Raw genomic sequence first — 26292 nt, 5'->3', positions numbered from 1 at the left:
AACGATCGAGCAGCAATGGGACGCATCTCGTTTCATGATTGAAATCGTGCCTAACGCTTTCCCTTCTCGTCGTCGCTTCATCTAACCCGCGGAGAATTATTCCATTCTCCCCGCGCGTGGACGTAGGTAGGTGTGGAATTAAAACATGAAAAAATCCAGTTTCCCTTACGCGGGTGTGGCTAGTTGAGCCAGTTCGTGCTTGAAGCAAAGGTCATACTCCTGGTGGGACACGTACTGATCACATCCTGAAAGCAGGCACCGAACCCAGGTGCCCAGCTTTGTGAGTGTGTTCTGACGGAGGGAGGTAAGCAGGTGTGGGCAGTGTGCACGCAACGCCTCCAGCAGAGCGGTGTTAAACGGATTATATGAATTATTTATGGAGAACTTTCGCCAATTTTCAATCGAATTGAATGCATAATTTTTCCACTTTATCTTGCGTGCTTTCTCACTCCTCTCTCTTTCTCTCTTACTATCTCTCTTTCTTTCTCCCTCCCACTCTTTATGTGTCTCTTTCTGACCCTACGATTTATGTTTCACTCTCATTCCATTCGCTTTGTTCATTACTTGCCTTAAATTTCTAGTCAGCCGGCCGATCCAACTGTTTGAATTTGCAATTTCATAGGCATTATTGCGCCCGATCTTTCACTGGCAGTATGAGCGACCATGCGTCTCCATCGATCGGACAATCGAATCGAATCGCAGGCACCTATCACATCAATCGTCCAAATTTGCCATTCTCTAGGGAAAACCCGTGATATGCAAATTGAAAAATGGATGATGGATGAACTTTGGCCATTTTTCGATCAGGTGATTGCAATTCCGTGGCGGTGATGCCATGACGCAACAAGAAGCTCAAATTGAAATAAAGAATGTTTGAAATGAAGGTGAATAGTTAACGAAGGATGAAAGGAAATGCTTTCGCAAGCATCAACATTTCCAAACCGACCCCAAAAATACCATTCATCGCCCATGAATTCTACTGATTGCATTGTTGTGAAGCCCAAAAAACCCCGCCCTGCCATCCGTTGGGGGATAAACGGGGCACACGAAACCAGACGATGGTAACCATCTCAGCCAGGAGTGTAATTTTAATCGGTAGTAATTGAAAATAATTGCCCGCGAGTCCCGGAAATTGGCCCACGCTGTAATTTGAAATTACATCGATTGCAAACTTTTTTTGTTTTTTTGTTTGTTCTACGTTTGATACCCGATATGGTGTAATTAGGAAAATAGCATCTATAACTCACACAGCGGTAGCGACCGGAACACTCTCCAGCCCGTGTCGGGTTTGATGGTTTGAGTTGTGCAGCGTGGCACTGCAAGCAAAACTTCATTGATGGACTCGCTTCAATTCGGTTCGATTCGGATGCCAACCCATCGGTTCGATTTCGTTCGCATTTCCATTGCAGCTTAATGCTTCGTTCGTACTTGCGGCCGTTGCCATCATGTCCCTGCTTACGATCCTCAGCCCACCCAAACTTACCTGAAACGAAATAGGGGGAAAAACAAAAACAAAAACAAAAAAGAACGAAAGAACAAAAAATTATTCAACAGCAAACATGAACACGGCACAGCAAAAATGGTATAAAACATCACACCAACAAAACAAAACAACGAAGAATTCACAAATTTTAATTTCGTTTCTCTTCACACATCGATAATCACGGGATTGTAGTGTAGTGAGTGCATCGTAATGAAAAAGCAGACACGCGCTCGCAAGAGCGAGACGCAGCCGTATTGCAAAAGGGACGAAAGGCAGCAGCAGCAGCAGCACACGTAAACGCACACAAGTCAAATGTGCTCACTTCCATGTGCCTTTCTGTGTTTTTCTCCCTCCCCCACCTTTTTGGTTCATTCCTCATACTGACAGGTGGATCATATCGAACATATAATCGTGCACAAATTCGCACACATCACTCGCACAAACACACATACACAGAGAGAGAGAGAGAGAGATACATACACAGAGACACGTACAGAAATAAAAGATACAACAGCAAAATGAAGAAAAAAGTTTGTAGAAAAAAAGGACATACACACAACAAACAAACGTTCGCAAAGCAACAGAATTGAAAGCATTTGGCTACCTGTACACTGGGGCGGTAGGTAGGCGGGAAAAAACCCACGCGTGATGTTACATGAACCACAAAAGTACACAGACGATAAAACGCAAATTACACGAAATTTAAATTCATATGAAATTTAAAACTAAACGAGGCGGCAACATCAGCTCAAAATCCATCCAATCCAACGAATATCAAAGGCTGGCCAAAACGAACGGAAATTTTGATGCGAGGGAGCAAATACATAGGTGAAAGTAAAGGAAGCCAGCGCCAAGAATGGTGGGACGAGCACGTCATGCCAGAGGTGGAGTGGAACATGTTGCAGCGGCATATTGCATACATTTCGGAGGGAATAGTGGAAAAGACAGCGCAGTAGGTTAGGAATCCTGAGAGTTGGAACTAAAATTGATGAATGAAGGGTAAAAAAAAAACATCAACTAAACAAACCGAAGTAAAATCAAAGCACAGGGATTTGCTTTGATCTTTGACTAACCGAGCGTTATAAGTACCTCCAAGCGTAGCATAACTTTTTTGATATTTTTTTTTGCTTAACTATCTCTTGTTCAAAGTGAATGAGGTTGCAAATTACTTTTAATGTTTGCAACGTTTGTTTTTTTCTTCTCTCAAAGCTTATCTAAAATCATAATGCCTTGTTACAAATTCCAGTTCAATAGTATTTTCTATGATTAATGTCATCATAGAAGATTCATGATTGTTTCTGCGAAAGTTTTGAAGAAACTATTCAAGGTTCAAGCTAGCAAAGTGAAATAAAAAAAATAATCAAATTGCCTCATCTAGGGGAAGGTAGGTAAAGACGGACACCTTAAGGGAAATGGTAAAAATCTAGTGATATATAAATGCAACGACCATGAAAATGTGCATACATTATCCTACACTCATGTTTTATCAGAAAATGTGTTGAAACTTTTAAGTTTCCATCGATTATTGCGTTTTTTTTTCATGAATGAAAAACATGGTTTTTTTCGTGCGGTTTTGAAATGTTCGGGTAAGACGGACACCTGATATGGGAAAGATGGACACCATGAAGGGTAAGATGGACACCTGTAGAAAACGTTGGAAATTGAAGAGTTTTACAGTATTTTAATAAATTCTATCGCTTTCCACGCCCTGGTACGTTTATAAACCAATTCTTGGCCTATTGCAACGACGATTCATTCAGCCATGGTTTTAGGAATTGTAAGCGCCGCTTTTAAAATATCGTAGAATGCAGCATCTAAAGCATTATTGAAATATTGCACACTTACAGCTGATGTTGCTCCAGCTTACAGAACAACAGTCTAGAACTTCCTTTTAGGAAAAGTCCACAACCCCAGTCTTTTTTGAGGGGCTTGTTAATAGTTCAATCCATGTTCCACCATGTCACAATTCAACATTTGATATTTGTAATCCCGAAGAATTTCTCATCTATTCCTGAACAATGTCGTATCCATGCCTCTTCTTTTTATTGTTTAAAGTTGTCCAAGTCGTGACAAGATATTGGATTTCGTGAAGCGCCTCATCAGCGTCGAGCGAGTAATAGCATAACGAATGGCTACTGTTTTGCCCGGTGTTTCATTTCTCGCTTATTTCAATACTTTCTGTAGTTGCTGGTTGGTTTGTAGATTCGGAATAGCCTTATTTAAGGTATTTGCTGAAATTTATTCATAACCAATTGATATAAGAAGTAAAATAAATCAATAAATTTGGTGTCCATCTTTCCCTACAACAAAGTGTCCGTCTTTCCCGCTTTGGTGTCAGAATGTTTAAACCACCAGAAAACAATATTTTGTATTACGTTTATCCTCGTTCGTTCGCCAGTTTTTTCATTAATGATCACGACAACCCATTCATGAAATAAAACTTCCGGAAATATAAACAATACAAGTTGTAGAGCTTAAGATCCGTAGTAGTCAAATTAGATCCACAAGGATGCTCATGATTGAAAATTTATTTTGTTTGTGCATTTAACCAATTTTGCATATATTATGCCAAAAATGTTCTCAAATTTGTTGTTTAACTTTAAGTTAAGATGCTGCACTGTTGTTTTCTTCGAAAATTACCATTTTGATGCATTTATGAGAAGTGTCCATCTTACCCGCAGTGTCCGTCTTTACCTACCTTCCCCTATATTTATATTTACTTTTTGTCATATTTATGGTTGCAATTGACTCCGATTATGTATTAAATTCATAAAACAAATCCGGAATCTGACAAAAACCCAGTTTACTGGGCTTCTAAAGTTACTATAGTTGATCCTATGCAAAATAACTGCCAAGTGGTTTTGAAGTTTAAGGAACGCCAAATGTACAATAACCGAACGGTTAATTAAGTTCGCGTGAAAAAAATGAATGAGCCGATTCACAAGCCGATTCTTTTGTTACATCAAATTTAAACAAAATCCAGAAAATTAGTGCAATTATTTATGATGATTTTTAAATAACGAACAGAACAAAGCTTCCAGCATTCGAACATTTGAAGAAAAAATAAGAAATGTTTGTATTTAAACTGTTTATGTGAGTCGCTTTCCAGGGGCAAATTACAGATTGTCAGTATTGGCTTGCTGTTAATGCAATCAAAAAAACGGATTAAACTAACAAACTGTTATAAATAGTTCTACCGAATTTCGAATAGTGTACCGATTCACAGACTTTACAGGTATTGCTGTTTGCAAAAGAGCGAAAGAACCGACATCACGTTCACGTTCAGAGCAATGAGCGACTCGATTAACTCACGTTCACTTAAATCCAAATACCTGGATTCACATGAAGATTGTTTATCAATCGTTATCCTCTTTTTTATATAATTTTCCATACCATTCTTTTTTAAACTGCCAGGGTGGCATGAAAACATATATGAATAATTATTGGTGAGTAGTTGAATTATTGTTCAAAATATTTGAAAACTACTTGAACTATATACCCCTTGCATGCCCGACTTAATGGTAGACATGCTCTTACAAATAACTAAATCAAACAAAAATATATTAATAAATAGCAGATACACAAAAACATATCGACAAAGGCAGTTTTGTACGTCTACTTGCCGTAACTGCACTTGCTCGTTAAACGCATATAGTTTGCGGATTTGCAAAACGACCAAGGAGACTTCGATCCAGATTTTCTGCTTGACAGCGATCAACAGCATCACTTCGACGTGGTTGCGATAAGATTCCGATAATTTGCTGGCATTCTCATCATTTTTGGCTTACCAAACAAATTCGATGCTTCAACGAATCCACCCACCAAGCTACTTCAAAAACTTTTTTTTTTGTTCGTTCGTAGGAAGGGAAGCAAAATTGTGGAAACGGAAAAAATACACCCAACACAAAACTGATAATAATAAAGATTGCGAACAAACTTCCCGAATCGACGTTGAGTGGAGAAAAATGAAAAGAATCGTGAGCTGCATGAGGATGTCGTTTGGAGGCAACTGGCGAAAGCGACAACTTTTGCCTTGACAGTACCGATCGTTAGGCAGTGCTCGTCGTCGTCCATCGGCTCGATGGAACATCGGTGGGCATTCAAAACATTTTCGTATAAAGATGTCAGTTTCTTACCCAATTCACTTGTGGTGGTTTGCAAAGTTTTGACCATCCTTCCGACCAACGGATTTGTGTTTTTCTTCCCCTTCTTCTGCACCTAGTTTGGAGATGTTTTATCGATTGGTTTGGGAGATATCCATCTCATTCTCTCCCGCTTTCTAGGACACTTGCAATGGTGCAGTACTTTTGCAATGTACTTCACGGTATCATCGTATGAGTTTCGGTGGCACCGGTCACTAAACATTCCAGCAGATGCTGCAAAGGTGCAAGTGAAGAAGAAGAAAACAAAAACCCTACGTATATGTATGCGTTTATATTATACTCAACCTGCTCAGCCAGTGAAAGCAGTTGAGCTTGTCGCTGGTCGGTAAAATGGGCGTTTCAGTAAAAATGGAGAAAACTTTTTAGTTCGTACTAAAAGGCACTACTATTACACGAGAGAAGGAAGGAGAGAAAAAAGAATAACGAAAAAACTTTTATAACCACCCGAGTTCAAAGTTGGCAAGAAATAATCCAACCAGGAAGTGCCAAACTTTCCATCCCTGGGCTTGCAAGCAAACATCAACCATTCCGTTTTAGTCTTGCGCTGCAAAGGCCAAGAAAATTTGTCCACCGTGTGCCAACCACTCCGAAAGCACTCCGATGTTGTTTCTTATCCACCAGAGTGCATAAACAAAGAAATATTAATGAAATAGAAAAGCCAATGCCAAAGTTGCAGCTGCACTTTACACACACACATACATATATACATATTTATACACACACAACACTCATTTGGAGTGCTGCTCCTTTTGTGCACACAAACCGGCGATCCCATTCGCGCCAACAAAAGATCAAATAATAATATTAAAGATAATGAAAAGACAGGAGTATAATTAAGCGAGCCCTTTGCGTTTCGTATGCAGTGAGATAGGGAATGGCATAATATGGAAGGGTTGCACTCCCAAAGAGAAAAAACAGACACCTACCAAACAGCAAGCTTAATGTCAGAATCTGAAAAGTCACCAAGCACAAGAGCATGTCTCAATTGTTCATGGTGTCAAGATGGCTGGTAGCTCTTCGCTAATGGTAGGTAGAATTTTTTGGAGACATAATTTTGTACAATCATTCTTTTGCATTTTCCAAGCCGTCAGGCAGTGTTTTAGAAAGTGGGGCAAGGTTTTAAGTGCGCGGGCTACATTTATGAAACACGAAAACAAAAGTTTTGCTTCTAATAGCACCAATCAAAATTAAAACATATTTTTAACTGGGACAGACGGAAGGACTTAAGTGTAAATATTCATCTTCCTATGTTATTGCTCAGATGCAGACAATTAATTTGAAAATAATTTCTATAATTCGGCGTGTGAATCCAAACTTTACATTTCTTAGGGAATCATTTCTTAGGGAAACAAATGAAATCCACAAACATCAATTCTTACACACGTGATAACTGATTTGTATAGGAATACTACCAACTTTCTCACTTGTATTGAGCTCAAATTCGCATTTAGAAACGAAATGAAACTTGAAATAGAGCACACACAAAATCTGAACATAATCCAGTGGAAATTTCTTATTCACAAAACATGACGTGTACTAACAAGGGTTAAAATGATATCTGCACCTAACGACTACGAGACACACGAATTTGGCTACTGGGATTAGGCTTGTCTTGTGCTACGAAAAATTATCCAAGAACTTGACTAGTTTCCGTTGCTTTCTCACCGGCAACGAGCCATCGTCTTCTTTTCTTTGCGTTTTTAGCTATCCGTCGAACCGGCCTTGTCTACTTCCCAGGTAGATCTGAGCATAGTTGCATTCCATCTGCGCCTGTGTCGGTGGTTTGAAGTGAAGTTATCCTCAAGAAGTCTAGAACGAAAGGCGACAGACTTCGCACACACTTCTTTCATTTTATTTATCGTGTCGTTTTGCCAAGGTTGCACGGGTGGTAGACATTTTTGCACATTTCTTAGACGTTCCGTACAGCTGCTTGCTCGAGTGCTATGGCTCATTTTTTTATCCCAAAACCACACTTGTTACCTGTCTCGAACTAAGCCCAGTTATTGTTGTGTAGGAAACGTTAAAGTTATGTGGCTTTTTTTGGTTCTTCAATCAGCTGTTGGCATAGACATTATTTGATGTGATTTAAACATCAAGAAGTTATTGAGGTATATATGTCTTTAGTATGGCGAGAAACATCTAGAGGTAGTTATTAAAGTCATTTTAATAATTTTACTTTATTGCTTTATGTTTTCGAAATGAATATTCAAACACCGTAAAAGATCAAAACAAAACCTCATGACCTGTAAGTTTGCTGTAATATGGACATGTAAACGTACTCGTTTATACTTAGTTTATGTGCTGTTTGCATATTTGACCTTTCTATTTTTGTTCAACTAAAAAATAATAATACAACTATCAACAACACACTTTACGACCAATTGAAGCAAACACATAAATGTGAGAAAACACGTGGAAAAACAGAGACGACCACGAACAGCTCGTGCAGACAAACAAACAAAATGAACAGAATAAGTAACTAAAACCACGCCCAGTGAACAACTTTTCATATTAAGCTAGATACACTTTGGAAATGAAACTCATCAAAAACACAATCCACAAATGACACGAACAACACAAGCCACATATGACACACCACCTATATATCAAAAGCTAGTTCATCTTCATTCGCTAATGCAAACACGATCGTGATTTCTTCAACATATATAAACAAAAACATCAAACAGTAAAACATCTTTTTTGCGATTGATCTGTTTCCATATACGACAAAATTACGAACACGCACACACACACACACACACACATATTATCGTCTACACAAGGCAGACTTTGAAACATTCAGAAGCGATACACAATACATCAAATGAAAATCATAATTAGAGACAGATCTCGCACGGAATAGAACGATCGTGTGTAATGCATTGCTCACTTTTCATGGAGCTCATTTCAGAGCAGCTTGCTAAATCGATGCAAATTAGAACATTGTCGCGCATGAGGATCGTACTAGCTTTTGACAACACAGTGACGTACCGATTTATTTTGTCAGAAGAGGTGGCGATCTCTTCTGAACGAAGAAATTGGCCTCCATTATCCTGAAATGGAAGATGCAGAGAAAGGATTTTAGTAAACAATGGCCCCACACACACGCGCGAACGGGTTTTTTTCACATCTACAGTAAGGCTGGTGTTGTTGGTTGCATGTTCAGTGCACTGTAAAAATAATCGTTCCTTCAATGGAAATCTCGTGTTACCCTTCGGGTACAACCGACTGGGCTCGGCTGTGTCGTGTAATTTGTCGCTTACAATTGTGAGCCCGAAAATCCCTGCACTGCAACAATGTAAAAGCATCGAAACGAGTAAATTCAAGTGGTAAGACCATCATTAGCATCGCTAGGGAAAACCGCATTATACGAGGGACAATGGTGCTGTCAGTATAGCCAGTGATTGACACTACCATGTACGATGCACACATATGTGGGATGGTGCAGCAAACTTGCCGCAGCAACGATTACAAAGATGGCGACATTTTCTTGCGTAATTATACATTCCAAAGACTCTTTTGGAAAGACCGCCGGGAGTGTAGCCTCGTGCTTTATTTTGTCCCCTGGTGAGAATAGCCTCGTTGGCTGGGGAATGCCTGGGGAATGAAGCTGTGGACAAGAAACAAACATCATGGTTTGGATGACATCCACCAAGCGTTGAAGATCACCACCGACTGGGGGAGCACCTTTTGTTGACTGGAATTAAGGCTTTTTAATGACACTTGACGAGCTGCGGTTGACTGGAAATGAAATGCATAAATTACATACACTTCTAGCGCAATCTCACAAAAGGGGCGCCGGGTAACAAGCATGATTATGTTCAGCAGTGAATTGGGATTTTTCTTTCCATTCCCCTCTTACATCCGTCTGGTGGCCTCCCACTGCCCTAATCCCACTTGAGCCCAGCCGCACACGATCCACACTTTTTCCTTCAGCCATTCACACAGACGCTCGCACCAATACAGAAGCGAAATAGTTTGACACTATTCACTGGCACTGATTTCAGCTCCATACCCACCGCACTGGCAGCGTCCACCAGAGCTACGTTTGCGTTCATCTCTCCTCCGAGACCATTGAAAGTTTGATGACTGTGGAAAGTTGTGGTAATTAAATCAGGCACTTTTGAAATTTCGCACCACCACTGCCACGGGGTCTGCCAAGCCGCCCGGCCACAGACGCTCGCAGGCAAAACTGACACGAATATAAAAACCGCAAATGCCTGGTGTTGGTTAAAGATTCACAATATCCATTCCTTGGGTCGTGCGATGTGCCACGGCGCTTCTAGGACGTTCGCACTTGACAGTGCTCTTCGTTTCACCCAAAAGGCAACGCTCTGAAATTCGCTCTTCCAATGTAGTACTGATTCATTCTGTGCTCTCTGTCGTTTCGAGAACATTCCGGATGGAAAGTACGTCCTTTCAGTATATAGGATGTGTATTTGTATGGGAGTGTGTGTGTGTTTGCTTTTTTTTTTTGTTGTTTCCTCAGCTTCTTGTGATCCATGTTTCCCGAAGAGGGTGGCAAATTGCTGTCGAGTGATTAATGTGTCCCGTCCCCAGTTGCCGTCCCGACCCCAAAATAATGCTACCGGGGAAGGTTTTTTTTTCATGTTCGCTTTCACGCTCCCCAAAGATTCAAGTCATCAGTCCATTTTGCCATCCGATAACCTATCATGGAATCATCTCCCATCACCCTGCGGCAAAGCAGTGCGAGCAGAGCAAGGAAGTATTTGAACGCTTTTAAAACTTCGTTTACGGTCCACCAAGGCGAGAGAAAATAGCGTACGAAGCAGCAGGCAAAAGCGGCTCCCGCTTGCATGCAAAGAGACAAGCACAGAAGACCAGCAAAAACGACACACCAAAACGCAGCTTCTTTCCTTCAACCGGAAATGCATGGCCAGCGATGGTGACACTGACAAAGGGGGGGGGGGATAAAAGGAAAGTGGGTCCAGTGTGAAAACGAGCCTCGAAAGCGGTGCATCGGGGGCAAACGATAAAAAGCAATTCCACAGCAACGACGACCACACACACTCTCCAATGATGGGAAAGAACATGAATAATCATTTATGTGACCGCTAGGAGACGATGCATACCCACGTCGGGCCGTAGCTCTCGTCCGTACTATCGATGAACCGTCTGAAATTGATTCCAGGGCTGCCATCTTTCAAGAAAAGTTCAACAATAGTCCCTTTTCTACTGCTTTCTCGTCATTTTCCAGCATGCAGTTCGTACGCCACGCTCAATATAGTTCTAGCAATCGAGCACACGAGGAGACATTTTTGTGTCTGCGTCATCGAATAAGGGTTTTTTTGGTCAAATTTCCTTCCTCAATAAATGATGCGAAAAATCGAAGTTTGAGACAACTGTGCACAAATCATGGGAAGCGGACGAGCTCGTACCTTATTAAATAACCATTGTAACAACATTTTCAAATTAGACCCGAAATTTGATATAACAGGACTGGCCGGAGGTGTAAAGTGTTCAGATGTGATTTCAGATTCCCCCTAACGTATCCCCCTAAGAAGGGAAGATAGTTTGAATTGAGATTTAATGAATGATTACGTGCTAATCCTGGTATCTGAGCGTTACTAACGAAATCAATTGTTGCTATCATCAACATCATCATAGTTTATTATTGCCATATAAAGTGATTTTGTTTATAGTTTTCTATGGAAACGGACTGAACATAATTCATCGATTTTATGCCGCTTCAATTCAACGCTTTGTCATAAGACTGTTCTCCGGTTATTCCTTCCCAGCCAGTTATTATTTCTTTCCTATCGCGATCACACTCCAACTGCTAGCATCTAGGTGGTAACACATCGATTTGGAGCTCATCCTTTCATTGCTTTTTCTTCCCAATCCCTCCGTGATCAGTAGCATCGAGAATGGGGTTTTCATCTAGCGCCATTTCTGATATTGAGTGAGTAAAAGCAATGGCCCGCCAAACGTTGCCCAGGTTGACACTGGGAAAGCGTGCGTCTGAAAATGTCATTGATTATGTACAGCGCAAACATGATGCTTTTGACCGAGTGCAATCGTGTTCGCTTTTCTCACGCTCAAGAACAGACTATCCCCACGCGCAATTGGAAGGATATGGAACTCTAACTAGATCACATCGTTGAGAATTGGCCAGCGTTTAGGAGGGACGCTGACCAGCCGAACGCTGACCGTATGTTTGTGTGAAGAAAACCCCCAACGGCTATGCTCTGTGAGCACAGTGTGTGCTAAAAGTTTGCTCCCGTTTGGGATGCAATAAAACATTAAATAAACTGGCATAACGCACGGTAAAATAATGTGAATTCATTAGCACTGAACTTTAATCGTTACAGAATGAAAAACCGAACAATTACTATACATAAAATAATCATTTGAGGTATGTCTTTAACGATATGAAAACAGTCTCATTGGCGTCACTGTAAGGGTGTGAAGCATACGGTGCCTATCTAAGATTCATTTTCGCAGGCAGGATAAGGGAGTGAGGTAATAGACAACCTATCGTATCGAACTATAGCTGAATCAGCGAAAATCGAGCAATCATCAAGTATTGCACACATACACATATACACGGCCCTACTCATTCCGATGGCATGAGATACGAAGGCAGACACCGTGCCGGACTGAAGTCGAAGAGTGCCCGGTGCCAACATGCGAACTGCAAGGCAAGCAAGCGTGCGGAAAAGACGAAACTAACGGTGGAACAAACATGTGGCGCACATACCGATAATTCTATACAATCAATTTGAAATCGTTTTATGTGCACATATTATCAATGAGTTGTACATGAGATCTGGCGAGAATGTCACTGCCGGCCGGGCACTCCCGGCAAACTCTTCTAAACGCTGACTTCGAACCCCCAACCGGCTACGGCTGCGAAAGTGGTTTGTGTGATGAATTTCAACGAGAATCGTTTCCCTCAATGCTCAACCCTTCTCCTGGTCTCACATCTGCACAGTAAGGTAGTACACGGTAATGTCATCGCCTCGGGTCGATCAGCCCCGGAAGGTTCCCGTACACGGTATCGAACGTTCCTCGCACCCTTCCCGTAGGGTTTTGCAAATTCGCGTGCGTTCGTTTCCCTTCTCGAGGCTGTGATGTCGATTGGCTTTCGAAGCGGAAGGGGCAGAGTGGGCACTTGGCTTGAACTTTTTCGTCCTTCAGTCTGCCCTTCACGTATCGAGCTGATTGGACATCTGTTCGGCAAGGGTTACGGGCGCACGATGCCCGTGCGACTCGCAACGATGACCGGAGCAACGATGTTCTGCCTCGTTCGGTGAAGTGGTCGACGCTGACGGAATCGACATCGACCGAGACCAGTCACGAGACTCGGTAGGATCATTAACTATGATAAACTTATCACGATGTCAGAGGAGAAGCATTAGTGGTATTAAAAATTTACTACCAAAAAGTGCTCCCTCCTCGCTGTGGGCGTCGGTCAGGGCTCGATGTAAGCCACCGTATTTCACGAAGGTGGAGCACTCGACCGGCGTCTGAGATGGTGGAAATATTGCTCCCCAACTTTTGCAAGTTGGTTGAACTTTTAAAGCCCCTGGAAGAGCGTGTATGTTCTTGAAACAGGGCAAGCTTTTACGAAGAAGTATCACCTCTCTCAATAATACTTTCGACGCAATTTGGTTCACCAATTTCTATACGACTGGACAAGCTTACTATGAAGAAGTTAAAGAGGCTAAAAAGGTCCTTCGAGAAAAAATGGTCATACATGTTTGATCAAATTCCACTAAGCTGTTAGATTACGTTCTCCTGCTTCTACTCAAGCCGCGGTAAAAGTTCTGTTGGGGATTTGATCAGAAAATATAGTTTTTAAAACATCATGTACCCCGAAAACATTAAGAAGATTTATCCAACACCATTGTCACCACCCAGCATTTTCACCGTGACGAAGGTTTCAGAACTTTCCCATTTGCACGGTCCGCCATGGTGGAGGGGAAAGTGGCGTAAGTCAACCGAGCCACTTTTATGTCGAGTCTCGCCGGGCTAGTTGTCTTCATCGTGCACTTTCCAGAACTATCTCCTGTTACGTCGCTTCCCACCAAGTCGCAATGCTTGCGCGAATTGAATTTTGCAACAGCTATTAAGAAAAAGGACACCTGAGACTCATTGTACGATATTTTTCGACCATTCGCAACATTGTTTGCACGTGTTTGCATCATGGTATGGCCCACCTTGAAGGTCGGGCTGCTAGTGGCCACAGTAACAACACAAAGAAAAACCAACTTGTAATGGATGTCGTAAACGTCCGATACGTCCGGGGGAAGAAGCGAAAAAACAACAACACGGTACAATAAAAATGAAAATATAAGTAAAAACGCTCAGACATACGATCGGAATGTACGAAGGCGGAAAGCAGTTTCAAACAGAACGCTCAACACCGTGTAGAGCAAGGCGAAAATTAAACCTTCCGTTTTGAGATATTTTGTTCATCTGTTTTCTACTTCCTGCATGGTTCAAAGAATTTCGCTTGTTCTGTTTTTAACGACAAGAAGAGTTTTTAGACCAGCGTGTTTCGAAAAGAAAGGCTTATTAAGTGGGTATGCTTTCGCGTAGAATTCATTATAATCCTATTGAATCCGAAATCCTGCATAATGCATAGGGTTTGGCTTGAAACGCCAAACATTGTAACTAATTTTTTTTAAGACTGTTCAAAAAAGTAAATTTCAAAATTTGCCCGACGTGAGCTTCAAAAAACAAATGGTCTAACCTTTACCCACCGTGCCGGAGCAGACACTCATGCAACAAATCACAATCATAATTAGCAAACAAGCACTCGAAGGAGCGATTATGCGCTCTCAACAAGTGGCCCAGACGAATAATATTTTAAAACTTTATAACTCACAAATTTGTAAAGATGGTTTTCGGAAGGAACCCCAAAAAGCATTATCCCCTCCAATCCCCGGCAACGCTACTACACATACGTGGACAAAAACAAATGCTCCCTTGCATAATAAACAAGACGGTGGGATCCACTGGTCGGCTTCCGCACACACAACCCGAACGGTGAGTGGAAAATTCGCCCGAGCGATTATTTAACCATGTTTCAAATTAAAAGTTATAACTCCCTCTACACACATTGGATCGGACGTGGCAGGATTTTTTCACGACCCGTTAAAGTAACCCAGCCCTCTGCGCTACCGCTCATGAAGCAACACTCGGTTAGGCCTGTGCACAGCGTGTCGTGGCGTGTGCGAGACTTACTTTGGTTTACACAGTAACACAAAACTTGCAACACTGGCAGTGGACACATACACAAGCACACGTACCCACGACGAGACCGTACAAAAAATTCTATCAAAATCGAAAGGTCTCGCTCATGCCCTTAACACCCAGTGTACAACACACGCGATTGTGCTGTGGGAGGAATAATCGCTTGCCACCACCACCACCACCGACTGCTAAGGATCATTCGAACTGAGGAAAAGGATTACCCACCCAGGCAAGAAAGAAGACGGAGTGGAAAACTCGAGAAAAAAATCAAGAAAAAATGGCCAACCACTCGAACTTGCCGAAGGTTTAACTACGACCCGCGAGCACCCACGTATTGGCACGAGTTTTGTTCGCGTGTGGCGCACAAGGCGTGTGTGCGGGGAGTGTGAAACAACTTACATAATAAATGAACAAGTTGCGTGCTATTTTATTTTACGAAAGTTTATTAAAACCTCATGAAAACTCAAGAAGCTCGCTGTGGCATACATACACACATACATAAACACACAAGGACGGACGGGTAAAGCCACTTCAATGATCACATCCATAAAGGCACGAAGCGTTCGCAACAGTTTGGCGCTGCGATGCTTCCTGTTCGATGCCACACTCGATGATGAGAAGGGGAGAAATGCCCAAAAGTGATTGGAGGTGGAGAAAAGGAAGGAGTTGTTTGTATCTCGTGGTTTAGTGGCTGCTTGATAAGCGTGAAACGAAGAGTGTGTACAAATCCCACATGTCGGGTTTCTTCAGCCATAATCTCATCATCCTCGGCTAGCGTACTAGAAGCATGAATACAGCCCGTGCTGTACTTTGTACACTTGGTGAACCAGAAGAAAAACGCCAAAACAAGTTTATGTGTGTGTGTGTGTGTTTTTTCCATGGGTCTACCAAATGCGTTTATTCCTAAAATAGAATCATGGTGTGAACTGCGTAATGTATTGTTTTTCTTCTATCCTTGGATTAAATTAACAATGAATTTACATTTATTTTGTTTATAAACTGCGTGCAATAAAAATAGCACCATTATCTGGTTTGTAATAGCAATAGGATCTGGATGAAGTAATATAACACATAGATAAATCAAGAAACAGTTTAAAATAGAAGAATGTATTGGATTGCATTGAAATACTTAAGGCTGGAATTTTTACAAACATATTGCAGATATCAAGTTTTCAGCAAGCTGTCCAGCTTTGACACTTCATAACAGTTTATTTTATTAGCCTAGTTTAAAAACAAAAAGCGTAGGTTATCTAAAGTTCCTGATTTGAGTCTATTTGCAACAAAATGAGTAACACTGTCTGCAATTTATATCTTTTCCTTTGGATTAGCGATTTACTGAACCAATCCGTATCCATGACATGTGATTTTATTCCTAGAATGTTATGTATATAAAATATATAATTGATATTTTACAATAAAAAATTCTTCTTCTAAATGAAGATTTTAAGAATGTTTTGTCTATTTGTCAACTAACAAGAAAGCTTGCTTGAGCAAAAGTTTTCAGCCATCTTGTCAAAAGAGACATTCAAATTTGGTTATAACCCACATGCAATGAGACCACCTGGTCTACATACACTTTGATTCTAGATTCCACCACCTGATCTCTTTAATGCACCTTGAGATTAAAGAAAACACGACATACAGACAAATCGTACTTAAATTACTTCACCTAAAATAATATATTTATAGGGTTGAGGCTAAAATAATCTAGTCTTAAAATTGCAAGCTAGTGTTGTGTGTGGTTTTGTATAAAGTGTTTACATTATTTCAGCCTTCCACTGTCAAACTCCACATAAAAAAAACTGGCACACATAAAAATCCCATCAGTATGTAACAATAATGTACTCGAAAGGTATAAAACATTTTATTTTAACATTCTTTAGTAAAGAATTCTTATCGGTATAGTAATTCCACAATTATTTAAAAACAAAACGATGGTGAGGCTCTTGCTATTTGTATAGAATTGGATCTCTTGCAGGCGGTGTATAGAATTGGATTTTTTTAATCATTGTATCTTATGCCACTAACTTCAAGAAACGCTATATACAAAGAATTTAAAATAAGAAATTCCAACTACATAAAAGTGTTATTTTGTTTGGCTGAAATTAGTTTAATTAATTTTTTCCTTTAGATTTCCATTTAATCTATTTCTTAAACTTAACTTCGAAAGGTTAGCACTATATAGCACAATGCTAACCGGATTCATCGGTACAATAAGTGGTTTTTAATTTTGCATGCTATTTACAAAATTAATTTTGTTGATTTTTTCAAATCGTTGTTTTACCAACACTCAACGCTTTTGGCAACCAACACTACTAAAAATAACAGAGGCATAAATTCGAACGAAAGTATCACACATCACGGTTGCCCATTATTACATTCAACCCCGCTGAGCCGCACCTGAAAATGCTTTCACATGCACCATTTTGCAACCTACATGTGTGTTACTCCTCTACTCCTTTGCTCCATTCCATCCCTCCATTCCAATATGGAATTCTATCGCTTCTTTGTGCCACCTTCCCGTTATGGTAGCTCCCCGGAGCAACCGTTAACATTTCCATTGATTTTTTAATGAAATTAATTTCGAACCATCAACATAACGACCCCGCTCGCGTACCAATCCCTTGGGCCTCGTTTGACGTAGTCAAACGATCGATCCGTGCCAATCACAGACCAACAACGTGAGTAAACACATCCCATGTATGTTGCGACTTCTTGTCGGTTCCCCTTTACCTTTACCCATGCCAAACCAGCAGTACGAGTACCATAACCCTACTCTACCTCTTGTTTTTGACCGTGGTACTTTGTACCAGGGTACTGTATGCACACAGTTGCACTAACCGGTAAAACTTCTGAGTCAGCCCATCGCGCAATCGACGCTTCATCTGGCTACGATAAAAGGCAAGTGCAAACGGCACGGTTGCGGGAACGGAAGGTGCGAGTGATAAATCGTTTCCATCTAGACTTCAACATGTTTCAAAGCTTCATTCAACGCCCCAGTTTTAAGGTTTTCATTTTACACTTGCCCAAGTACAAACAGTCAAACCAGCAAACAGCTTCCTACCCACTAGCAAACAGTGTGGATTGTTATAGGTGGACCGGCAAGATTGTAAGGCATCGAAAATGTAACTGTAAGATCCTCAATTCTTCCAACAGACACGACTTAGGATGGGCAACGATAACTCTTGGGCAATCCTTACTGTTGGTGGAAACGTGTTGAAATTAAGGGATGGGGATAACTTTGCATTGTTGGTGCAATCACCACTTGCAAACAAACTCAAAATGTAACAATCTGCACATTTCAACAAGTTTTTTTTTTAAATGAACCTCAGTTCAATTGAGTTTGTAAATACACAATGACCAATGATTTTAAAATGTAGTATTCGATTGTATGTAGGAAAATTGTTACACATCTAGGTTACGTGGTATTGAAAATCAGTTAATGTTATTCATATATGATTGGCACTGAAATTATATACGTCCTTATGTTTATGCTACTTGCTTTCGAAGTTACTTAGATATTATTTTCAATGTTTTATTTTAAAAAGATTGTAACAAGTACATTTTTTTACATTTTAAGCAGAACAATTCCGCCAACCTAGTGAGCAGTCATACATAATATAATAAATTAGTTATTTTACATACGAACACATGCAACATCATACATTTGCTAGTAGTGAACCCATATCTCTCATCGTTACAGCTTGACTACATCACTTTTTGCCATCATTTCCGTTCCCAAAACGATGCATCGTTTTCTCTACAAACTAGAGCAAATTTTTGTTGTGCCATCATAATCGGGCATGACTCATGTCGAGCCGGGTACGTAACGAAGTCTTGAATGCGCAAGCAAAACGATAGAACCGAACAGCAAGAAAAACACGGCTTTACCCATAACGGATCATAATACCAAAGGCTAGCATTATCCATCATCGTAATCTGCTCGGCGCTTCTGGATGACAGTCGGGCTGTACAAGTTCGAGAGGATAGTGTCCCCGCGCCCCGTCGACGATGGTCGGTCCTTCGACGAAGTTAGTTGGAACTGAAAGCTTTTTCTACTTTTCCACTCGCTAAACCAAACACTGGACAGCGTGTCACAGCACTACACAGCACATCACATCAACACACAACCTTTTTTTCTGTTGCTGCTTTCGCTCACATATAGATCTTTTCCACTAACATTCATCCAGCGAAGCACTTAGCGACTTTTTGTTGCTGTTGCTATAGTTGTTGTTATATTCCCTTCTTCAAAAAACAACTTCCAAAGAAGGAAAATAAAATGCTTCAGCAAAACTTCGTAATTTGATATGACAATCGTGAAGCTCCAAACTCCAATAGATTTCTTGGCGCTACTCTGCCCGGCTTCACCATGCACAGCACCCGCGGTTCAGCAACAACGACCGCCAGCTAAACAGAACAGCACCATACCACCAATGATAAACATTCACGAATGGGAATATTTCACCACCGTAACACGTCACCAGCACGCGAGCGGTGATCTTTTGGCAATGAGAAAATTAAATCACTTGCACAATGGCCTTTTTTTGGTAGCAAATTTTGCCAAAATACGACATTATTTTTCACACCCTCTGTCAAAATATACTCTCTACCGTCTGAACCACTAAAGCCACACGATCAGGTAAACTTTCACAAATAAATGTACGGTTTGCATTAAATTGAACTAGCAACTAGAGCTACATCAAAAAATTGAAATCGACATAGATGCACACTGCTTTAAATAGTTACGAATCGTACGAATAAGCACAGAAATTTCACGATTATTCACCTTTCTTCGGAGTGGTTTAAGAAGTTAAACGCTAAAGTGAAAGCGCGACAAGAAACACGAAACCCGGATCGAATCACACCGCTACCAGTGAGCAACGTTTAACCTCGAGTGCGCGCGCAAGATCGACTGGCTGGCGAACTAACTCTGAGTTTCGAGAGTGTACGGGGGTTTCGCTTTTCCCCCGGAATTGGAACGGGTTGGGAAGTAAAAATTTTCCCACTCTCCTGCTCTCGGTCGGCCGTGCCTGGTCTGGTTGCTCCCATGCCAGACCATACTAGCAGATAGGACAATATGGCTGAAGGAAACGGGGTACGGGTAAAGAAAACATCCATCGACGAATTGAACTCCAAAATCAAACAGGAATCGGTAGGAAAACGAAACGACGGATGAGACGGACGCACAATCATCGCAAAGCGGCAGTGGCAACAGGAAAACCGACATTTTCGATGATCGTGGTTCCGTGTGTTGGTTGGACCGTTGGTGGCGAGGCATCACATGTGCGTGCATTCCACCCATGCAAATGCAAGGCGATGGAAGGTGGAAGAAAGTTTTCTTCTACTGCCAGACGTCTTGTTTAAAATACCGGCAGTTTCGCTGGTGTAAGCGAACCCGTTTTAGATTCCGTTCCTTAACCAATAAAATGGTGTGCTGGTTGTGGGAGGTAGCGTGTAGCGGACCTTCTCCTTCGCACTCGCCATGATCCCCCGCAGTGTATGACCTGCGTCACACAATGTACCGTAAGCGCAAGTAAACATTTCAAGAACGCACCATGAGTGTTCAGTGTTCGGGTCCTGCACCCCGTACGTAGAGTCGGGATGTTTAGACAGCAGATGTAAATGGGTCTACCGCCTTCTGCCAGTCAAATTACACCTAGAAGTTTGAAACCAGGAAGCGTGGTGCAAGAAGGCAATACATCGATGAACTTCATGCATGATAGCATGATTGACTTCAGTAATTGGAACAAAGATAGTGCAACGGAGGGGAATGGTATGGAGGGGGACAGGAACAACGGAGGTTAGAAGGCCACTTATGGCAATCAAGAAATGCGTGTAATTTAGCAATAAAATCCCTAATGACTAATCATCGTAGAAGAAGTTGATGTATTGTTCAAAACAGATTACGTGAAATTTAGTAATTTAGTGTCTACACGATGTAAAAAAAACTGATCCGCTTCTTGTTTCTACCAGATAAGATATAGTGAACAAAAGCGTGATAGGCACATCAATATCTAAAACCCACCAAGAAGCCCAGATAAAGTTAAAATATTTGTTGAAGAGGGATTTGCACAACTGTACATGTACTAAACTAATATAGTATGTAACTCATTTTCAAACTCTTATAAGCTTTATATTGATGTAGTTATTCCTGCTGGTCCTACAACAAAACTACATGGCCCCAAAACCTGCAGCCAACCAGATATTGGAGCTGCTGCATCGATAGATACGGCCAATTACTGTCACTGATACAGAACGGAAAATCGAAACTGGTGCACCTTCTTCACGTCCATTAGCCCAGTCGTTCACGGACGTTACACGCATTTTCATCACAACCGCGCCATTGTGCTCACCTTCCCCGCCTCAGTAGACTCTGCAAACAAGTATTAACAACGCGCCGCCACGCCATACAAAGCGTACATGTTTATATGGATGAACACGCATCCGCACGCTCGAATGCACGCTCCATCTTGATCGAATCATATTCTCATAATCTTTCCAGTCAAGTGGAGCATAAACAAACCCCAGAAGCACATGAGCGCATGTACGCCAAGGCCCATCGACTCGCGATGGTCGGTGCGGCCGCTAAAAATAGGACGCATGGAGAGAGGAAAAAAATCCCAACCAACCAACAAAGCGATTTCCCTCGTTGCTTTATTGACCTGATCGGAGAGTTTCATTACAGCGGCTAGTGTTTTTCCGACTCTTAGGTGCTTGCCCGTTCTAGTCCCGGCTTCCTTAGCCGTTACGTCGTGATGGTGAAGGACTCGTAGAGAGACAGAGAGAGAGAGGGAGATATAGAGTGAGAGAGTCAGTCCACTGTTCGGTGCGAACGGCACAATAACGATTCACGTGCGTAAAGACGCATCACAATCGATTCCACGCAAAATTGGCACATACACACACTCTCTCCCACATACGCGCAGTCGATGGAGTGAGCTGCTGGTCTTTTTAAAAATACACTCCATAGAAACGGCCGGGAGCGAAATTGTACTTGTAAACACCGCACCATATACCATATATGCGGTAGAGACGCAGGAAGGCGATGAGAGTGTAGAACAACGGGTCGGTTCCATTTCCGCTTCTATTTCCTACCCGGAATCGGTTAACGGTTCAACGATTCACGGATGCATCCATGTGTTCGGTGCATTTGCCTGCGATTGCGATCTCGGGCTCCGGCCATCGGTAAGACATCTAAATCATATGGAAGCAGTTCCCCGGTCAGTGACTGTCTTTAAGTGTGTCGCATTTTGCATCTGCTCTCTGTGAACATTACGGTACTGTCATTGCACTTCCGTTATCAAATGTACATTGTATGTATGGATTAGAACACATTTTATAACATCTGTAAAGGTTTACCATACAAGAATGAAATTATATAAAATTTATTTATAATTGATATAAGACTCAACTAATATAAGACTAGCTATTGCCTACATAAAAAACGAATTTGTGTAACAATTCCTAATATCTTACTAAATTGTTCAATAAAATGTAGATGTTGTGCGTAACTTGGCTGGTGAGTACCATCAATCAACCTACTCAAAGGTTCGATAAAACCAAATCTATTGATCCAATCAACAAGGCAGCTAGCTTCAGTGCACCTAGTGGAGCCGATGTTTCTTGGTGTCAATTACGCCTCAAGAACAGCGAAACGTAAGCGTGCCACCAGCAAATTAAGCCCTCAAAGCCCTATTCAATTGCCTGTTCAATCGGCAAGCCTACCCCCAGCCAGCTTACCAAATACCGGTAGCCGTAGGATAATTTGTTGAATTCCAATTCCAAACCGTACTGGAAAAACGCACACTATCGAAAAGGGCACCGAACGGGATATTGTGTGCTTCGGAGAGCCTCTACGCACTGTGGTCCTTTGTGCTGCTTTGTGGAATGTCTGCCTCACTTCTTGTTCCTTGCACTAAAATGTAGCGCAGCTTGGTTAAGCTGTTGTTTCATTTTATTCCTTTATCGACCATAAAAGTACCTTGCGAAAGGATTGGTGGCGTGCCGGAAGCGGAGTGACATACATTTCTGCGTCGAACGAGTAGCAAAGATGGGAAAGGCCCCAGCTAGTGCCGATAGTAAAATCTTTTCACCTCCCTTGCTGTCTGCTTCCTCCCTGGAGGTCTCGATAGAGAGAGAAATGTACATTCTTCTCTTTCTTTCAACATTTTTCTCTCTCTTTCGGTTTAATCCTCCGGTCGGACAATCGTGGCTATATAAATTTAACATCTTCTCTAACGCACCTCCCCAAAAGCTAGTAGGCACGGGTTGAAGGCATACTCTGGGGTTTACTTCTGGCAATCGTAAAATGGCACCCAATACTCCATCAGGTCACTCAGGGTGCTCATGAGGGAAATGGGGTGGTAAAAATATCAGTTTTTCTCAGGAGGTGCTCGCCGAAAACACGCGAAGGTGTTGCGCCGGATTTCTTTCGTACTGGGCCGTCTAGCATCTAAATTTATGTAGCAATCGAAATAAAAGCAGGAAACAAAACTAGCATACGGTAGGCACCGCCGTAACAGAGCACAATCAAACTTACCCCAGGTAGTGTCTGCTTCTCATGTAACGCGCCCTGACCGTTAACGGCGCTTTCCGGACTGAAGTACGTCAAAAACGCGCAGCCTGCGGAGAAATGGTAATGAAAGAGGGTAAATATTGAGATATGCTATTCAACAGGGTTTGAGTGTGTATCATTTGTTGACTGTGAGGACTTAGAACAAAGCATAAATTATATTTTATAAGCATATAAAAAGAAATAATATAAGCATTATAGAATAAAAAAGATCATATTGTTGATGATTAAAACAATCAGGATTAAAATACTTAAAATGTTTAATCAGAGTAAAAATTATGATATATTCCGCTTCAACTATGTTATATTTTCACAGTTTATAGCTCATTCAATCTCTTAATCGAATTTTGAATATCAATTTAGGCATGATAATCCAATATTTTTTTAATGCTCTAATTTAACAAGAAGAATTATCTAAAATGTGTAACATACTTATCAATACGTTTATATATTGGTACAATTTTCATTGATTTAATATAAGAACCTTTACATTATTTGTACAAGCAGTTTATATGTTAGCTTATCAGGAATTGGTCCCCTAAATAAATTGCTCCAAATATTCCCTGTTTAGTTTTGATCTATAGCTTGACAAGGGATCCCTTTGCAATGGAGTTGAATGACAAGCATTAATGGTGTCCAGTGGCACCATAAAACCGCTCTTTTTCTAAACATCGTCACAGCTCCTGGCGTTACGTCGTAGGAATCGGTAGGGTCGTAAAGCATTGTTCGAGACATTTCAGGAAAATCCGAAAACCCGATATATCAGACCTTCACTTTTTGTCAAGCCCCACTAAAACTGCTTCTACATAAACACCCGAGGGAAAACATTTGGAACAATCCTTTTTCTCTCCCTCTAGTTGCCCCTTGGAGACCCTTTATCACTAAAAAAACACACCCGAACGAATGCTTTCCCGGTCAACACTTTTCAGCGTTTTGAAAGACGGATGCCTGCCTCGTTTACCTCGGCGAGGTTCCCCACTGCAGTCTGCGCTGACCGTCCGCCGGCTTTGAACAGCATCATTTAGAGGCTTCAAAAACGGAAAGCATAAAACACAGCAATTAGAGCAAAAAGAAGCCCATAAATTTGGTCGAAATAATAAATTCAAGTCGGCCGCTGGCTTACTGGCCTGGCCGATGCTTTCCGTTCTACTGGTTGAATCGCCATCAGCATTCCGGTGCCCGGCCCAAGCGACCCTTAAGAAAATAGCGCTTTTCCGCGTTAATACTCGGTGCAAAGTGAAAAATCACCTCCTAAGGCGCTGTCAGCGAAACATCACCCTAATGGCATAATTCTCTGGCACAATTTTCGTGCACAGTTTCAGCTTCCACTCACCAGACCCTCGTTTTGGTGTACAAGCATTCTTTGGGACGCAGCTCGTTTCCGGGGTCAAACACATAAAAGAAAGGCCCGATATAAAATTTATCTAACTTTAGTGGATTTTAGTGATTAAATAAGGAAGAGTTTGTGACATCGTGGCATTAAGGGTTGTTGGAAAGGTTTTTTTAATGTTATTTGCTTTTCCACCGACAACAGCTGATAAAACCGTCGTCTGTTCGCCCCAATTGCTGTAGGATTAAATAAACAAAACTTTCTGCCTGCTAATTAGACGTTAAATTGGTGCAAACGTGAGAGAAAGATAATGGGTTTGCAACAAGGTTGCTACCGGTTTGGTACGATTTAGGACATGAAAAGTCTTAGCAATCCATTTTTTTCCTTAACCATTGGTAAAGGTTTTCACAATATCAAATAAAAACACATTAGTTTAGCTTTAATTTCTAAAAACGACCTAACATAAGCTATGGATGCAACACAGACATGTTTAATAATTATTTGCCCACCAGCCTTGTCCAATACTGTCACTGCAAAAAGTGCATCCAGTTTTCTTCTTTCGACTAATGACACTTTCAACACAGCGCTGTTTAAGCCCTTTACGAATCTCTTATGAATTCCCATCATCATGTCTCGCTCCAGGGCAGAGCCTTGAAAAGGATAGGATTGCTTTTCAGTACTCAACTCTTATAAATTACCCTTTTTTGATAAATTATGACCAGATCAACGGAAGACTGAGCGATCCATTGAGGCCGTGATATATCTCATAACTAGTTCCTTGGTAGCAAGAGCCATTAAAGCATGTATGCGAGGAGCAGTAGGGCGGTGAAAACCAACTGAGCTTAAGGGCGGTAGAAGTAGCAATAGTAGCAGCAGCAAAAAAAAAATGATGCAGAACAACTCCTGCTAAAAAAAATGAAACACTGTGTGGACTTGGAGAGAGATAAAAAAGGAACCCAACCAAGGATAATATGTGCATGCAAGGCAGGACGTACAGCAAGCAGAACCATGCCGGATGCACAATGAGCGAAGGCGGCGAGCAATGCTGTCGAGCTATGGAAACTGGAATGACATGAAGCATAATTTAAAAATAGACCTTGCTTTTCGTTTCAACTTTGAAGCCAAAGTCAACAGAACAGTAGCCAGAAGCGGCCACCAGGATTAAAGTCCCATAATTATACAATCCGTCCGCCTGGACGGGCTCGGTTGAAATCATTTCCTGCATACTACAATGTGAATGAAAAGGTCTCTGGGGCTGTTTGGTTCTAGATGTTTTTTTTTTTTGTTGCATCACCTCTCCCTCATATTTTCCTCTATTATCTCTTATATTTCCCGGACTTCTTTACTTACAACCAATCCTTCCGGTGTAGCCATGTCTGTTGTGTCCCGATTCTCTGCTTTTGCTTACTTTTCTCTGTAACAACGGCAAATGGTTGAGAGGACAAAGACGAAGCCCCAGTAGTTTATCTGTCATTAGACTGTAGCCATGAAACAAAAACCATGATCGTATCTATCCTGCCAG

At 41.4% G+C, this 26292-nt stretch overlaps 1 protein-coding gene across 11 annotated transcripts in view; it reads right to left on the bottom strand.

Annotated features, from left to right (window-relative positions):
- Positions 1 to 26292, bottom strand: part of LOC120951204 (CUGBP Elav-like family member 4) — a 321851-nt gene that overhangs the window by 259766 nt on the left and 35793 nt on the right. For 8 of the 11 annotated variants that reach the window (XM_040369776.2, XM_040369772.2, XM_040369771.2 and 5 more), the window contains exon 2: positions 23408 to 23490. In XM_040369776.2, the coding sequence (XP_040225710.1) occupies positions 23408 to 23490 (83 nt within the window). Of the gene's footprint in view, positions 1 to 8637; positions 8700 to 18759; positions 19642 to 23407; positions 23491 to 26292 lie in introns of those variants that run through there. The other 3 variants (XM_049607670.1, XM_049607669.1, XM_049607671.1) reach the window with 3 other exon arrangements.

The sequence above is a fragment of the Anopheles coluzzii genome, chromosome 2, assembly GCF_943734685.1.
Source record: "Anopheles coluzzii chromosome 2, AcolN3, whole genome shotgun sequence".
Taxonomy (NCBI): Eukaryota; Metazoa; Arthropoda; class Insecta; order Diptera; family Culicidae; genus Anopheles; species Anopheles coluzzii.
The sequence above is the reverse complement of the archived record's forward strand: the minus strand, read 5'-3'. Positions and strand labels throughout refer to the sequence as shown.